Raw genomic sequence first — 17445 nt, 5'->3', positions numbered from 1 at the left:
ATGAGGCACAGCTGGCTGAGCAGGCGTCCCATGTACAGGGACGCTGTGGTCCCTGTATATGGGACTGGGACTGAGGCTGTGGTTCCGCTACAGTCGGCCCAGGTTCGAGTCCTTTTTCTGCATGTCTCTCTGTCCCCTTTCCTGTCCTTTATTTGACAGGAAAGGGGACAGAGAGAAAAAGCAGAGAAAAAAAACTTTTAAAAATCTGTGGGAGATGGAGAAAAAGCTATTTTTCGGGGGCTAAAGTTTCACTTGAGCTGGAACGTTGAGACTTGTCAATGAAAAAAAGTTGGGTTTTTTTTATCAGGAAAATATCGATCAGGGACACTTTATAGGAAAGTTTACTCAACAGATTCACTTTTTGTACCCGTTGTGCATCAATCAAATCAGAAGAGTCGTGGTTGACGGTCTGATGGTGAGCCAGTAAAGTCTAAGTAGACAGAAGCTTTTTATCCTCTCTCATAACACATGTGTAAACTTATCTGAGCTGATTTAAATTTTTGGAAATAATTTGCATGTACATTTAAAACATCAGTGGACCTGCTAATGTTCTGTTCGACTTAGTGACACAGCACACGTGTTTATCTACAAACTGAGATCTGATCACAACCGGTCACTCGGGACAAATTTACAGATTTTAACGTCAGGTGTGAACATGCTCGTGGAGGCTGGTTTTAAATCAGCTTTTGGGCTCACCCCATGTGTCCGAGCGCTGAGTGCTGGAGATTCTGTATCTGCTGTTGCTGCCAGCTCGTCACTGATCCCAGACCAGAACCTCCAAACCCAGACAGAGAGGACAGGTCGCTGCCGAGGGAGAACTCTGAGGAGAAACGAGACAAAGACGGTCCTCTTTATTAAAGACGTCCTACACGAGGCAGCCTCTAGCTGGGCAGGTCAGCTGCACTCACCTGTGCCGTACGAGGAGGAGAGCGCAGACGGGTAGCCGCCCATCCCCTGACCGGGCAGAGCCGGAGCGGCAATGGACACCGCAGGGGTGGACAGAGTCTGAGCGGTCTGGGAGTGATTTATTCTCTGGTTCTGCAAAGAAAAGGAACAACACTCAGAAACACAAAGATCAAATCAGCACAGGTGAAACAATTATCTGCAGATTCCCAAATATAACAGTGTTGTATTCTAATGACCACAGTGTATTATTCCTGACAAAGGGCTGCGTTTTTTTTATTTTATGATTTCCTTATTTATTTAGTATTTTCAATGAAATTCCTATGAAAGATCTGTAGAATTTGGTTCCAAAAATATGAGGAAAATGTGTGGGCTGCAACATGGAGACTGAATATATTCAACTATTTCAGGAATAATAGTTCACAGCGCTGTTTTTACTGAACATTTTCCATCTCAATTTATGGAATAAAATCCTTTTTTTTTTTTTACATCCGCAGCAGAGCTGTTGTATGTATGGAATGCAATCTGAATATAAAATTATTTTGTACATAAAATAAATACAACCCCCATTTCCAGAACAGTTGGGTCTCTTTTGTATTAAGAAATATATCATTTTAACTAATCAATAGCCCCTTTCACACTGAGGAATAACCCGCGTTTAATCCGCGAATTTAGCGTGTCCGCTGTTGCGTTCACACTGCCGACCCGGGCTGCCGCGTCAACTCGACTCGCCTCTCGACCCGCGTCGGACCCTAGTCTTTTTGCCGAGCCGAGTTTGGTGTGAACGCAATCGACGCGGGTCGGACGTGGGCGTGGCGTGACGTGAGAAGTTTAAAAGACAGAATGGACAGCTGATTCAGAACAACAGCGACAGGTGAGGACAAGTTTCACTCTGTTTTAGCCTACATCAAGTTCGAGACATTTTTGAAGATGGCCAACTGGGGAGACAAGGAGGTCCGCGAGCTCCTCAGCCTCCGAGCAGAGGACGTTATTTACCGCCACATTTCGGGGACTATAGTGCTCTTGTATTCTCCGCATATGTTCTTTGGCGGCATCCCACGTTGTAACCATCCACACCCCGTAAAATAACATCTCCATGAACTGCATATACAATTGCAAAAACGACACGGTGACCCATGTCAGGCGACACGGGTCACCAACACGCCAAGCGTTCACATTGCTCGACGCGGGTCGAAGGTGCAATTTGGACCCGCTAAGGTAGCGGGTCGCAGTGTGAAAGGGGCTAAAGACTCTCATGGTGAGCCTTGACCCGTCCACCAAGTGAGGGCTTCCCAATTAATTACTAAGTTGGAAAATGTATATCTGAAAAACCTCCACACTCATAAGCTTCAAGTTGTTTTCTGATGATTAAACTTTCTGGAAGAGTTTCTCTGACTCACAAAGGGAGAATGCAGGTTTCTTCCTGTTAAAAAGTTTTTTCTCTCCATGCTCGCCTCATGCCCACTCAGGATGGGGGATCGGATCAAAGAGAAGTTTCAGTGCAATCTGTTGGTGTCCTTAGCTAGGAAACTTGATCTAATTGGCTTTGTATGAATTGGACTGATTTGGAATTTACTGAATTTGATTTGATTGGATTCTAATTGGACTGCATCTTTGATGTGCCTTGATAAATTTATAAATAAAACTGAATTGAAATGATCAGAGCTGGAAAATAAAAGTGGCATCAGAATACAAGTCCCCTGAAAGAAAGTTGTCCTTTTAAAAAAAATGAAAATAGAGTTTTTGAACTGAATAAACGTCTTTATAGTTTTATTTAACTAATTTGTCTATTTTTGTTCGATATAGTCCAGAATGACAGTTCATAAAAGATATTTCTTTGGAGGGAAACCAAAAGTTATTCACTAAAACTTGTGATTTGTTCAGCTTGGTAGAAAAATGCAGAATTTAACATAGTTTAATGTGAATTATTGGCTCCTGAACAGCAGCATTCAGGGAGCATTAAATCTGAATTTTACTGGCACAAATTCATGGTAGAAGCTCATTTTTGGAGTTTTATCTGAACTTCTGAAGACCACATAGTGCACTCACTTGAAAGTGAAGTGTCAGGCAGCAGCAGCATTTACAAAATGAAGTCAGAGAGCTTCATGTGTTTGATGGAGATATTTTGCTGGTTAATGAGCAGCTGGTCTGTCAGAACATCCCTCCCTGCTGAAAACTACTGAAATCTGAGAGGTACTTACCAACATAAGGTCAAAGTCCTCACACTGGGGGCAGCGTTAGAGCACAAACTAAAATTAGTCTCTGCATTAAAACTGACTCATGAAATTAAATCAAAAGTGTAACAGAGAAGGATTCACTCACAATAGTTGGCATGTTGGTGCACTTGTTGGAGGGGGGCATCAGCGTTCTGAGGTCAGGTTTACGGCTCATGCTCAACTGAGGAGGACTCTTGTCCTGCATGTTTTTGGAGATGCTGCCCGGTGACATGAGCCCGGGGGAGGTGCAGTAGCTGCCGTTTCCTGTAAGAGATGATGCAGCCGTCAACATAAATGACCTGAGCTTACTGTCTGTAAACCAACAGTGACCAACATTGTTGTCTCTTTCAGGACTTCTCAAATCAAATCAAATCTATCTGTAAAGCACATTTAAAACAACCATAAAGTGCCGTACAGAGCAGAACACAAAGCTGAAAACTAAAAAATATGATAAGCAGAGACAGATTAAAGGCACGTGAAAGCAAAAAGAAACACCAAGTAAAACCTAACAGAGTAAGGACCAACCCATTTAAAGACTTTTAAAATCAATTCTGTGTTTCATCTGGAGCCAGTGAAGTGAGGTGAGAACAGAGTCTCTTTATTCCTTGTTTTTGGTCCTTTTATGGGCGACATTTATCTGATTATTGCAAGCTTCCCTTTTCTGATTGTTCTTTTCATATTTGATCCAGTTTCATTTGATCTGTTTATAGGAAACTGATGATTGTTTCATTTGGTTCATGAATAACTGATTAATGAATAACTAATTTCACTCAGATAAGAACCTGAGCAGAAAAGACTATTCGATCTGACCCAAAGTGTTCAGGACAGAACTGTAGAAAAGGAGAAGGCAGCAAAGCTTAGAAATCACAAAAATTTAATTCTGATCTTCGTCTCAGGCAGTGATCTGTGGGACACTTTTTCTCCCATTTTAATCTGATAATTAAGCTCAATTAGAACATTGTTGTGTCCCTTTTTAAAGTCTTTCTTTCTGTGTAATGTCAGGACGGTGAAAAATAAAGACCTGAACTGAGGTCTGAGTTGCTGATTGGAGAAATAAGACGACAGACTTACCCACATTGGAGACCACAGTGCTGTTCAGCTCTGAACCAATCAGTCCTGCAGACAGAAACACACGTCAAAGCAACCTATGTACTAACTTTTACAGATTTTTACATTTCCAGTGATATATCATTCATTAGCTACAGATTTTGATGGATTTTTTGTGAGTATTACAGCTGAAAAAGAAACGTTCAGTGTCTGAGAACACAACCCACATCGGATCAAACACGACTCAGATTTTAGTTTTTCTTCTCATCTACAATAATCTGCTGCTGGTGGTTTCTGTAAAACTGAATCATCACACCTCACACGATAAGATGAAACCTGAAAACACGGTGATGGGAAACATGATGATGAGGACGATAAACACACCTGCGTTTCCTGTGCTGGAGGGTCGCTGAGGCGACATGCTGTTTCTCTGCAGGGAGGGGTGTGACATGGGCAGCAGGTTGTGGTTACCCAGAGCGCCCCCTATACCCTGGTGGGAGTACAGCAGTCCGCTGTGATTGCTGCCCGGGATGGTCACCCCCATGTCGTAGTTGGAGGCAGGCAGACCCTGCTGGGAGAGCAGGAGGACTCTGTCATATAACTGCCAACACAAACACAGCATGGCAAGAGGCAGATGTGAACTTACACAGATTCTCTGTCTGTTGATCATCAGGTCGATGTCTTCGTTGATTTTGCGGTACTTGTCGTCCGACTCTGGGCTCTGGCCTGCAGAGTCGTCGGCTTCGATGTCGGGGCTGTCGCAGCCGTTTAAACCTTTCTTACGCAGCGTCTGGTTAGAAACAGCAGACAAGACACACAAACTTTACTTCTTCTTCATTTTTTACATTTCTTTGCACAAAAACAATTTTTTTTTAAATCATATCTTCATCCTCTCATCTCCAGCCTGCTTTATCAGTCTTCACTTAGTCCAAAATGACACAAATAAATGCTGAGCTGCTAACAAAAACTGTCCAAATGTTGGTGGTGCAACATCATTCCAATTTTCATCTCCCCACACCGGCTTTCAACTAAATTCAAAATTTAACTTAAGATCTTATAACTCGCACACAAAGTCACACCTAGTCTGGAACAGATTTTTTATTCATTATTTCAGCAGAAGACTTCTTTATCCTCTTAACTGTTCCCTGTTTAAACTTTGTAACAGCCTTTTTTAATTTAATTAGATATTAGTTTGTTTCAAACAACTTCTAAATAATTTTAGGTCCTAACATTGTTGTACTTATGCATGTTTACATGTGTGAAAAAGACAGAAAACCTGCTTTCAGTTCGAATGTTTAACATGTCAAGACAGAATTTTTAATAAAGTTTTAAAAATTAGTTCAATCCAACAAGAGTAACAACAACACACTGTGTCATTATTTACTGAACAAAGTAAATGTGTGTGAAAAACTATGTGAACCCCCTGATCCAACAGCTTGTAGAAGCACCTTTAGCAGCAGTAAGTTGAAGTAATGGTTTTCTGTGTGACGTTATCAGTCTCTCACATGTTTGTGGAGAAATATTTGGCCCACTCTTCTTTCCAACGTTGTTTCAGTTCATTGAGGTTTGCAGCATTGGTTTATGCACAAGTCTCTTAAGGTCCCACCACAGCATTTCAATCAGGTTGAGGTCTGGACTTTGACTGAACCATTGCAACACCTTGATTCTTTTCTTTTTCAGACATTCTGTTGTAGATTTGCTGCTGTGTTTAGGATCATTGTCCTGTTGATGACCCAGATTCAGCCAATTTTAGCTGTTGGACAGATGGCCTCACATTTGACTCTAAAATACTTTGGTTTACAGAGGAGTTCATGGTGGACTCAATGACTGCAATCTGCCCAGGTCCTGTGGCTGCAGAACAAGCCCAAATCATCAGCCCTCCACCACCGTGCTTGACAGTTAGTATGAGGTGTTTGTGCTGCTATGCTGTGTTTGGTTTTCTCCAAACATGCTACTGTGTATCATGACCAAACATTTCCACTTTGGTCTGGTCTGTCCAAAGGACATTGTTCCAGAAGTCTTGTGGTTTGTTCAGATGCAGCTTTGTAACTCTCCTGCAACCATTCCAAACAAGCCATACTTGTTCAGTCTTTTTCTAATTGCACTGTCATAAACATTTAACATGCTAACTGAGGCTTGTAGAGTCCGAGATGTAGCTCTTGGGTTTTTAACCTTGGGTTGAACTTACTGACGTCCACTCCTGGGAAGATTGACAGCTGTCTTGAATGTTTTCCACTTGTGAGTAATCTCTAATTTTACATTAATCATTAATACATCTATTTATGCCTATGTATGCCTTGGTACTTAAAACTTGAGCCTCCAAAGAGGGTGTGCTTTCTTTTTACATGACTTTACAATGTAGATTTCAGTGTTTTAAGATCTTTGGATCGTGTTTTACAAAATAAAAGCTTCTGTCCGAAAGATTTCTCGGATCAAAAACGAGGGGAAGCAGGCGGCAGTGTTGACCACAGGAGGGCGCCATCTGATCAGCTTTCCCAGCAGTTAGACTGCAGCTGCACAACGGTCATAAGTCTTGAAGTCAGACCGTAGTGAGCACCGGGCACAATCACACCTGACAGACCATCTCCAGCACGACAAAAACACACATTCCACACTTTATCTCTCACACATGAAAAGCAAACATGTTCCATTGAGGATGCGTCTGAAATGTTGCATGTGTGTCATGTCAGTGTTGTGAAATCTCTCACACAAGTATCAGGTGATGATGAGTGTGTGTGTGTGTGTGTGTGTGTGTGTGTGTGTGTGTGTGTTGTACAGTATGCGGTTTGGCTATCGGTGGCCTGCTTCAGCACTTCACAGCCCATTAGTTCAGTCTGTCACTGGTTGCCTGCCGCAGTATCACACACACAGTTGCTGGACCAGCTATCCCACTCATCCCAGTCATGTCCACCTGTTTTGCTTTAGTGGCAGGGAGGGGGGAGTGTGGTGAGAGGAGGAGGAGGAGGCAGCAACCACCAATATAAGCATGGCTCCTGGAGGGATGGCCGTAGAAGGCTATTTTTTGCTGCCGAGCTCCTCTGAGCTTCTCGTCACTCCCGTCACTCCCGTCCCTCCCTCGCAATCTGGCCGCTCTGTTGAAACATAAATCCGACTCCAGTAGCCTACTTCCACCAGTTAGAGCAGTGCATCCAGCTTCCTTTTTCAATGTAACACATGGAAGTATTTACTAATAAAAAAGACGAAATGTGCAGCAACATGTCCCCTGAGACTGATTTCTGATGAGTTGTGAGATGATTAATGAAATAATTAAAATTCTCTAATTAGAGGTGAGGGATAAAACAATCCTTCAAAATCCCTCAATGACAACAACAAAAAAAGTATCTGCTCTGCTTGTGTCAGCCTGCATCACCCACACGTCCCACTGATTGATACCATCACACGATCATTTTAAGGTGCAGTGACACAAAGAAAAGGCTCAGAAAAAAAGGTGTCTGACATATTTTCAGAGTGACGACTACTGCGCTGCCATCATCAAAAATAAGAAAAAAGCTCAATAAATAAGTTTCTGTGACACTAAATTAATAAAACTAAGAATAATTCATGTATAAAATGTAAAACTGTGAAAACTTTGTTAATGCCTCATTTATTTACTGAATGAATAAAAACATCGTCTCTATTTAATAATTTATTATTGATTAAATTCTACATTTTTCTTTATTTCCTTCTCTTTTGTACTTATGTATTGTACTTTCAGTTTAAAATGTATTTTTTATACATTAAATCATTTTATTGTTTAGTTATTTCTACAGTTTATTTTCCTTAGTGTATTTTTTATTTTCTGGTTTTTAACAATTCTGAATGTGTTTCTGCTAAATTATGCAAATTAGGGTCGCTGTCTTGAACAAACTAAACTAAATGACAGCAAAAATGTTAAATTAATGCATTTCATAATCTAATCAGAAATATAAATTTATTATATTAACTATTGGATAAATAGTTTCATGGTTCTTTTTAATATTGGCATATTAATATATTTAGAGCCATTTATATATATTCTGTTAGTTTTTGGCAGTTTTAGTCCTCTGATCTGTAAACGTGCATGTGGATGAGATGTACACGTGGCCACTGATCTGTAATCTGTGGGCACAAACAATTCCTCTTCTAAGAGAAAAGAAAAGTGCTGCAGACACTTAAAACTAATTATTTAAATGATTTTAAAGCCAAATTCATAATCACACAGCAACAAAAACATAAAATCTACAGCTACAGGTCATTTTAAACATCACATCTACAGACAGGTAATTTTCTACCACTGACCACGAGTGTGGACATAGAAAATAGAAGATGGATGGAGGGTGAGGTTATAATATAACATCCCACCCAACTATTTTGCTTTTCCATCAATTTTGCTCCCGTCCACTACTCTCTTTCTCATGGGTGGTCTCTTCCTGTTCCACCACTTCCACTTCAGTTGGTGCTTCGGGTGCATGTGTGCACCAACGTGTGTGCGCTTCGATAGCGAGCATGTGTCAAAAAGCATGACATGCAGATTTTACAACATCCCATAGTTACTGCTCCGGCAGCAGATGGAAATTTAGTCCAAAATTAGAGGGAAGCATTTACCAGCCCGACATTGTGTAAAGGGACACAAGAAACTGCTTCAAATGTTCCTACAAGTTTCTAGAAAACCTTCCTCATGATTTCCTAAAACAATCTGCTACCTGGCTGAAAAGTTCCAAATATTTCACAGAACGCCCCAACTCAGTCTGGCTCTCGTTATACTAATTAAAATGATTTTTATCGGCAGGATTTGTTTTTGTTTCTGCTAATATTTTTGTATCCTGCCCCTGACCCAATGACAGCTGGGATCCTGAGTTGGATTAAGCGGGTGTAGCAAATGGATGGATGGATATCTTAAGTTAAATTAAACTTCCTCACAAATGGAGCAGAACAAGTGGATTAAAATAGTAACACGGCGTGCATGTTATGCTGATGATCACATCTCAAGCATGGCTAGTTTTCAAGATAAATGAGCAATTTACTCTGTTCAAGTTGGAGCACTTGTACAAACAAACCACAATAAAAAATTTTTGAACATTTTCTGATGGAAGTGCACCTGGGAGTTTTCAGAGGAAACTCTTCAGCAAACACTCCATATTTGTTGAATTAAGAGCCTAAACTGAAAATATTATTGAGTCAAAATGAAAACAGTTGGCTTTTTACACCAGAGACACGTGTCCCTGTTAGCATGAGAAAGTGTTACTGCTGATTATCAACTATTAAAACATGACGCTGTTTCAGTTGCATTAAAATCCCTCAAAATACTGGACAATAAAGGAGGAAAAGCTTCCAGTAGTGCATTGATACCACAGCTTTTAACCAAAGTGATTCCAATTAGAACAAAAACATTATGGGTTCTTGTTGCTCCAACTCTCCAAGAACTTTAATGAAATTCAGCTTTGGTCAAACCCCAATGGTCACATATTGTACCTCCACTTAATTTCTTCCTGTAGAAGAGGAAACATGAACATTGATTTGTATCTAACTGCTCAGTCATTCACCCACTTTGTTCAAACTTAACGTTCCCCATAACTAAACAAACATAACTAAAAGACGGACAAACCAACACGCAGACTACTACTAATACATCCATCTTTCAGTTGTAATACATATGTAATAATGCATAATATAAAATAATCTGGTATTCACCTGGTCTTAAAATCAGGTAAATACAACTTCAGATGAAAACAACAACTAAAGGTTTTAGTTATTCTATAATCAGAGGACTTCGGTTACATTTGATGATTACGATGATAATCTTCCTTGAACTTCCTGAAAACAGCTGGATGAGTTTCTGCTGCCACTAAGAGATAATCCAGAGGTGCGTCACACTTGTTATATTTAACAAGCTGCATTACACCAACCATCTGCTGACATTAACATCGTAGATTCAGCTCTAAAACCAAACTCCTGACAGCTGGAGCTCCAGCCTGGCAACTGACTGCTACAGAAGCCTTTGAAGGTTTTAAAACATTTGTGAAGGTATCAGGTAATGCTTCGATGGCCTAATTTGTTTAATAGCTAGTTGTATACCTTGGTGTAAGACTTTATACATACAAGTCTTTATTTTTGTTGAGTCATGTGCAATCTTTTGCTTCCAAAGCCAAAAAGGCAAAGACAAATTTATTTATTAATTAGCTATTGTCACTTTTAATTATTAATTAAAAGCTGTAATTCCCTATTAGGATTATTATGCTTATACCATCAAAGTATCATTAGATTTTGAGGCAGTAAAAAGGCAGCTATTTTCATGATTAAACATCAACCACAGTTTGATGTTTTGATGTCTACACTTTTGTCATAGATACGAAAAGGGGAAAAAACATGATATGAAATATAAAAGCTACCTTTTTGCATCAACAAGCAATAATCTGTGTTGTTAGGAACTAAACATAACAAGATTAATATTAATGATGGTGATAAACCCAGAACTTCAGCTTCCTCCCACTATCCAAAAACATGCATGTTAGGTTAATTGGTGTCTAGGAGTGTCCCTAGGAGTGAGTGTGAGCGTGTGTGTGGTTGTTTGTCTCGTTTGTCTCTGGGTGGCCCTGTGATGGACTGGCAACCTGTCCAGGGGGTACCCCGCCTCACGCCCAGTGACCGCTGGGATAGGCTCCAGCCCCCCCGCGACCAGACCAGCGGATTAAGAGGGTATAGAAAATGGATGGATGGATGAATCTAACTGTGCCGCCATTCAACATGTGATGTGACCTTCTGTCACCAGCAGGGGGCGCTGAAGCACCGCTGCAGCTCCATTCTCACTGTGGGTTTCTGAACAATTTTAGTTTGGTTCTGTTTGGAGACTCAAGTGTTTCCACTTGAAATGACTGAATTCTCTGAGCCAATCAGGGAGAAGCCTCGGCTCGGCTGCCCATAATGTACACTCACATGTAGCGTGGCACGCCCACCAGGAGCACAGTGCGAATTCACCATCTTTAACATATAATTATCTTTCAACGTGTAATTTAATTATATTTAAATAGCCTAAAATGCTGCAGATTGTTGAAAAGTAGACGAACTCCATCATCCTACATTAACCAGACACAATGTATGTAAATGTCTACCAAAGTCTACCAAAATGTCTACCAAGGACAAACCTTTGACAGCGTTCTGTTGCTACTTTTACATCATTAAAAGCTTTTAGAGCATCTTCTACCACTGAAACAAGAAATGTTGATTGTGTACAGGACTGTGAAAGTCCCTCAAATATTTAAAGAAAAACAGAACGATAGCTGTAGTGAATAAATGAAACATGGTCAAACATTAATCTAAATACAGAATATGAGGCAGAAAAGTAAGAGCTTTAAAGTAAATATTTGGTAAGAGCTCCTTTATTCTCTAACACAGCCTGAACCCTCTTAGACAAGCTTTCTGTCATTTCTTTAAGTAGTCTTCAGGAATAGTTCTCCAGGCTTCTTGAAGGACATCCCAAAGCTCTTCTTTGGATGTTGGCTGCCTTTTGTTCCGTTCTCTGTCAAGATGATCCCACACTGCTTCAATAATGTTGAGGTCCGTGCTCTGGGGAGGATTCATCCCTCCATCAGACTTGTTGCCACTGATTTTCAGTCCACTTCTTGTGTCCTTTGGCATAGCTCAGCCTTTTCTCCCTGTTTCCCTTCCTTAAGAATGGCTTCTTGACAGCCACCCTTCCATGGAGACCCTTTCTGATGAGGCTTGAGTCAACAGTAGATGGATCAGCAGAAGGTCCAGATGCATCTCTCAGGTCCTGTGAGATGCAATCTTTGCTGTATTTTTTCCTCTTTCTTAAGGACATCACTTTCAGATACTGTACATCTGCTCTAGATATTTTTTTTTTAGCCCTGACACTGCTTCTTTTGTCCTCCACTTGTCCAGTTCCCTTAAATGTTTTAAGGACACACTGCACACTATGTTGAGATATGCCAAGTTTTCAGCTAATAGCTCTTTGGGAATCACCTTGTTGCTGCAAAAATCCTATTTTCTGTCTGTCAAACTGTGTTATCTTTGGTGTTTTTCATTGATGCAACTAAAGAAATGGAAACAAATGATGTGTGTCTGTGACAGGCTGCTCGTAACTAAGTGCTTAAAGATACAATTTAAAATGGCTTCTTTGCTAAGTTGTATGTTAGGTGTAGACACAACACTGGTTCATCCCTTAAGTTAGGAGCCTTTTTTCTGCTTGAATAATTCATAGGTCAGACTTAATTGAAAGAAAAAACACATTCCTCTGAAAATGGTCAGGTACAAGGACTGGACTGAAAATGAGTGAAAAAGCAGAAAAATGTCCAAAGAACAACTCTGAAAGAGCTTCAGATAGCCTGTAGAACTATTGATCAGGACCACTTTAAAGATTACAAGAAAGGCAGAAAGAAATGAGGGCTGGGTCATTATTACATGAAACTGTATATGAACAGTAGACACAATAAACATCTTTTTAGGTCTTTACATTTCAGTCTACATCCATTTCTCCTCCTCCTAATCTGCTGATATAAACTATAGTGGTCAGAAAAGGAAAAAGGAAGGAGGGAAGAGGGGGAAGTTTTGGGGAACTAAGACTCAGCCTGAAGTTGATTCTCTTCCTTTTCTTTTTTTTCCTCCCCTGGCTCACACAGTAACACGCACACACAGTCATTCACAGCAAACCACAGTCACACACTCGCAGCCCGTCATGGCTATTCTTAGCTGTGTTCTGGGCTATTTTTAGACCACTACCGGTTTCCAGCCATTTAGCAGGGAGGGATCTCAGCCAACACAAAGGAACTGGACTGACTCTGTGAGTGTGTGTGAGCGTTAGCTTCATCTGTTTCTAATCTGAAAACAGCGAGGAGTCTGACACACACACACACACACAGAGACGCTGTAGAGCAGGCTGAAGCAAAAGAAGGTTAACAGAGTAACTGCAAGGAATGCAAAACTCCTTCAATTTAAAAATAGCAGCAAGGTTCCCAGGCTAAACGGACACCAAACAATAAACTGATAGTTATCTGGCCTGCAGCCTGTTTGCACACACAAACAGGCACATGCCAAGCTGCCACATGAGAACAGAAAAAGATGACCCAAAACAAAGGAGCCTCTCTTCTCCTGAATTCCTGTCTGGCAGATATTTCATTGGTGTGCAGCCTTCTCACAGCTATGTGGGCGTATATCATCCAGAACCAACATTTCAACCCTCATCGAAAACTGTTTTTTCCCTGTTGCACTCCTCCACAAGTTGATAAAAACTAGTTTAAATCTATTTGTCTTCAACACAGTGTCACAACAGTTCCAAAACATATTGTTTTGATCCATGTTCTTGTGCGTGTTTCCAGTTTCAGGGAGTTAAAGGGGAAGTTCGTTTTTTTTTTAAACTTGGATCTTATTTCTGGCATAAAATACGTTAATATACTGCAGCGGTGCGCATCGATGAAGTCATCTCAATAGACGCGTGTGTAGAAAGCTATAAGGCCCCCGATAGCCGCCAATAACAACAACACGGCAGCTCTGAGTTAACAGTTCAATAGTATGCGTTCATTCATTCATTCGTCTTATTATTGGAGAAATAACGACAGATAATGCCTTATTTAGAGGCTGTATTGTCAATGCCCTGTTCTCTCCCGTTATATGGATATACGCGGATCTCGAGTAATCTAAATATCGTCCGAAGGACGCCGACTTTCACCAAACTGTTATCGGTGAATAGATGAATGTATTTTATGCCAGAAATAAGGTCCAGGTTTAAAAAAACGTGTCTCAAGTCTAAACCACATAGCTGTGAGAAGCCTTCAACCTGCAGTCTCTCTAATAGCCAGTAGAAATGTAATTGGATAGCCTCAATCTCCATTAAAAAAACCTTAATAGTGACCTCAGTTAACATTTTTAATGGGTTTATTATATTAACTGTTAGTTTTTGCCCATTGGCAGCATGATAGGAGGACCGCTGTTGCCTGGTTCGTTTTAATTTAGGTCAAATTAGTTCAAAATGTTCAGATTTGGGAGAGAATGCAAGTGATAGAGATGGGAAAAGTAAGAAAGGTGTTTTTCTTTACTTGCAGTGGACAGATATTTCTATTGTTTTGTTGGGTGGACACACCTAAAAACTTGATCCTGGAGTTTAGTTCGCAGGGTCCCTTCAGACAGTGTTGGTGCCAACAGGATTAATACGGTGCATAAACAAACCCAATTATCCAAAATACAAAAAAGCTCTACAGACAATGATGCAGAAAATACATTAATGTGGCTCAGCTAGATTCTGAATGAAGCTGCTACTCAAAGGAAGCACATAGTTTCTGTAGCTCACTGTTTGTTAATAACTTCCTGTTTCGAAATATCAAGATGGTGACGGGCCTGAGAATAGATTCTTTAAAGATATAAAGCCCAATTTTTTCCATTACCAGGATGATAAAACAACATAAAACATAAGGCAGAAACCTTAAACTAAAGATTTGGGTGTAAAAAAATGTTCCAGTTTGCCAATTTGGGTACGTCTGTGTCTTGCTTTAACTGACTATCGTAGTACAAAGACTTTAATTTTACTGTAAAACGCCGCAGAAGAGAAGAAATCCTCAGAGTGGAAGCAGTAGCTTCAGGTAGCGTTCAGCAGGGCTGTCTGTAAAGATCTGTGGCAGCAGCTGTAATGTTGTCTCATACGTCACGTATCCGATGAAGATCTCTGGAAACATTTCAGTGTGTGTGTTCTGGAAACCAGAAACCCTGAAGAGTGCATGCACATGGTTTCTGTGTGATTACTGCCTTCGCTGATAGCATTTAATACTTGGCCAGCTCACCCTGCTTCAACCTGCTGCTCTCTGATTGGATGATGGCAGGGATAGTGGTCTTTGGGAGGCATGTGTAACCTCGCTGGGTAAGGCAACAATACATGGTGCCAAGGTGGCTGAGACGAGCTGCTCTTGCTGTGCTCAATCAGAGCTCTGCTCAGCTGGAGGGACTTTAAAGGAATAGTTCGGCATTTTGGGGGATAGAGATTCTCTCTGAGGGTGAAGAGCAGATAGAACAGCTAAACAAGAGAACAGGAATATGATTCACTCCACAGCCCATCTGCAAACCACAAACTATGAGCAACATGGCCCTTTTGTGCCATTTGGTGCTGCTGGATGAATCTGATAATTCTTAATAAGAAGTAGCTGTTTTTTAATTAGGTACATGAACAATAATCAGGAGGTTATAAATGGGTTATTATCACTTTTTTAACATTCACAGGGGCTGCATGTGAATTTGCTCCAGCTTACCTATCCAGTGACCTTATAAGAAGTCTGCAAAATCAGAGAGTGTTTTCCCATGGGTGAGTTCAGCGGATAACCCTGCAGATCAGTTACCGTGTGAGCACATTTTGACCTGAACGTTGCGGTCCACATGCTCGATTCTAATGACCATACTTTCACATACATCTGATGTTGATATCAACAAAAAAAAACATTACGTCACATGACATTAGAGCCTAGTTTCAGATACATGCAGGAGCAACTGGCTGGATGATCTCAGCTGTTCTGGGTGGAATGTAGAAATCAAGCGGCTTGGAAAGATTAAAGTTAGTCGGAGATAAAAATGTAAGAATCAGTCCAGAAGTGAACAGGAAGCGAGTGGAAGGAGGACAATACCGAAGTGATGTGGTCCCTCTTTTACTTCCCTATCAGGAGACTTTTGGATTAGCTGTCGGCAATGCATGGATGACTGGTTGATACCCACATGTTGTCATGAATCACCTTCTCTAAATCTTTGCAGGGAAAATGGGGTTTAGTTTGGGAATGAGTCTCAACTGAAAGAAGCCAGACTTAACAACTGAGAAATCCTTTAGTTGAATTTAAAATCACTGTCAAAATAAACCTTAAAACTTTTCACAAAGTGGTGAATTTAAGAGGCTGGACTGCCCAGAGGTTGTCCATAAATTCAGGAGCCATCTCAGAGGACTACTCGCCCATAAAGAAACTCCTACTTGGCTGAAACCAGCAGAGTGCACATATTTATCACCTGCACAGGTTTCCAGGCCTGATAAGAGGATTGCATGACTGAGTAGGTAGCAGTTAAGTCTTAGAGCACCAGGATGGCAGAGCCTCCTGAATCCACAGCTCAAATTAAATCACCAGAAACAGAACTAGGCTGGATTTTTTCATAAACAATAACAATGTACTTTTGTAATCCCCGTCTTCGCATTTATTAACATGTAACACTAATCAAGTACCTCTAGGTCCAAACCCTAAACATTCCCTGGAGGGGGTAAAGTAGAAAATGAAATTTCATCCACCAACCATGCGTCCTCATCATCAGTGCCTGCTGTCGACTTCCATTTGTCAACGTCATCACGTAGTGGTATGAAAGCGGCATCACAGAAGGGAAATGGGTAAGAAAATGCAGTAATCTAAAATCTCTAAGTTGTGAACCAACATATCTGTTAAAAATTCAATCATAAGATCGGGTTGCAAATGTTGTCCTCCCATTAAATGACTACAGACTAAATTGCTTATTGAGGAGAAAACAAACATCTGGGAAAAGTCCCACCAGTGTTTGTTCTATCCCAGACTTGCTTCTAATCTTCATGTTTTCTGTTCTTTGATGAGGCTGATTTACGCACTGCTGCGTAACTCTTGCATCAAATACAATGTATGATCCTCCATTTCTCAAATATCTGCACTCAAACTTCTCACAAAACAGCATCAACAACCACTGATTCCTTCTTCTTCTTCATGTCTTTTAAGGCTGCTCCTCATAAACATCGGTTTTCTTCTGTGGCCACTTCTAAAAATTATATTCATTGTCTAAATTAGAGTGAATTGTTCAGCTCTACTCAAATTAAAAACGGAACCTTCCCTCCTCAGTTTGGACAAAGGTGATAGAAAATAAATATCGTGACAGAAAACGTGGGGAAAACATCGTGCAGAGGTTAGAGCAGATGCAGGAACAGCGAAAGCAGTAAGCTGCTGTAAATAAGCCAAACTGTGTGGATACATAGCAGGGACGAAGAGGCTGCCTGGACTGATTACAGTAACGAGCTAACAGGATTGCGTTAAGATTACCAAGGATTACGGCGCAGGTAAGCCTGCTTTGGACCGGGTCGGCCGGGAGGCCATGTGGTGGGCCGCGTGCTCAGGTATGCAAACACACAGTATGAACTGAACATGTGCAGACATGGGTTCAAGATGGCACTGACACCTTTTTTAAGGTGGCCAGCTGAGCCAGTTTGTTTTACAGCTCAGAAGATCAGATTTGTTAGTTTCCACTGCAGCTGAAAACTGGAGGTAAGAACACAGTTAAACTAAATGTGCAGCATTAATGTCAGTTAAAT

General features: G+C 40.8%; 1 protein-coding gene across 5 annotated transcripts in view; it reads right to left on the bottom strand.

Moving 5' to 3' along the window:
* LOC142373273 (myocyte-specific enhancer factor 2C-like) overlaps positions 1–17445 on the bottom strand; it is a 42744-nt gene that overhangs the window by 5063 nt on the left and 20236 nt on the right. For 2 of the 5 annotated variants that reach the window (XM_075456454.1, XM_075456455.1), the window contains 7 exons: positions 4813–4956; positions 4551–4737; positions 4191–4235; positions 3226–3383; positions 3105–3128; positions 909–1038; positions 697–820 (listed from right to left, as the gene is read on the bottom strand). In XM_075456454.1, coding sequence (XP_075312569.1) covers positions 697–820; positions 909–1038; positions 3105–3128; positions 3226–3383; positions 4191–4235; positions 4551–4737; positions 4813–4956 — 812 coding nt within the window. The remainder of the gene's footprint in view (positions 1–696; positions 821–908; positions 1039–3104; positions 3129–3225; positions 3384–4190; positions 4236–4550; positions 4738–4812; positions 4957–17445) is intronic. The other 3 variants (XM_075456456.1, XM_075456458.1, XM_075456457.1) reach the window with 3 other exon arrangements.

The sequence above is a fragment of the Odontesthes bonariensis genome, chromosome 22, assembly GCF_027942865.1.
Source record: "Odontesthes bonariensis isolate fOdoBon6 chromosome 22, fOdoBon6.hap1, whole genome shotgun sequence".
In the NCBI taxonomy this organism is placed as follows: domain Eukaryota; kingdom Metazoa; phylum Chordata; class Actinopteri; order Atheriniformes; family Atherinopsidae; genus Odontesthes; species Odontesthes bonariensis.
This window is presented reverse-complemented; position numbering and strand designations above follow the sequence as displayed.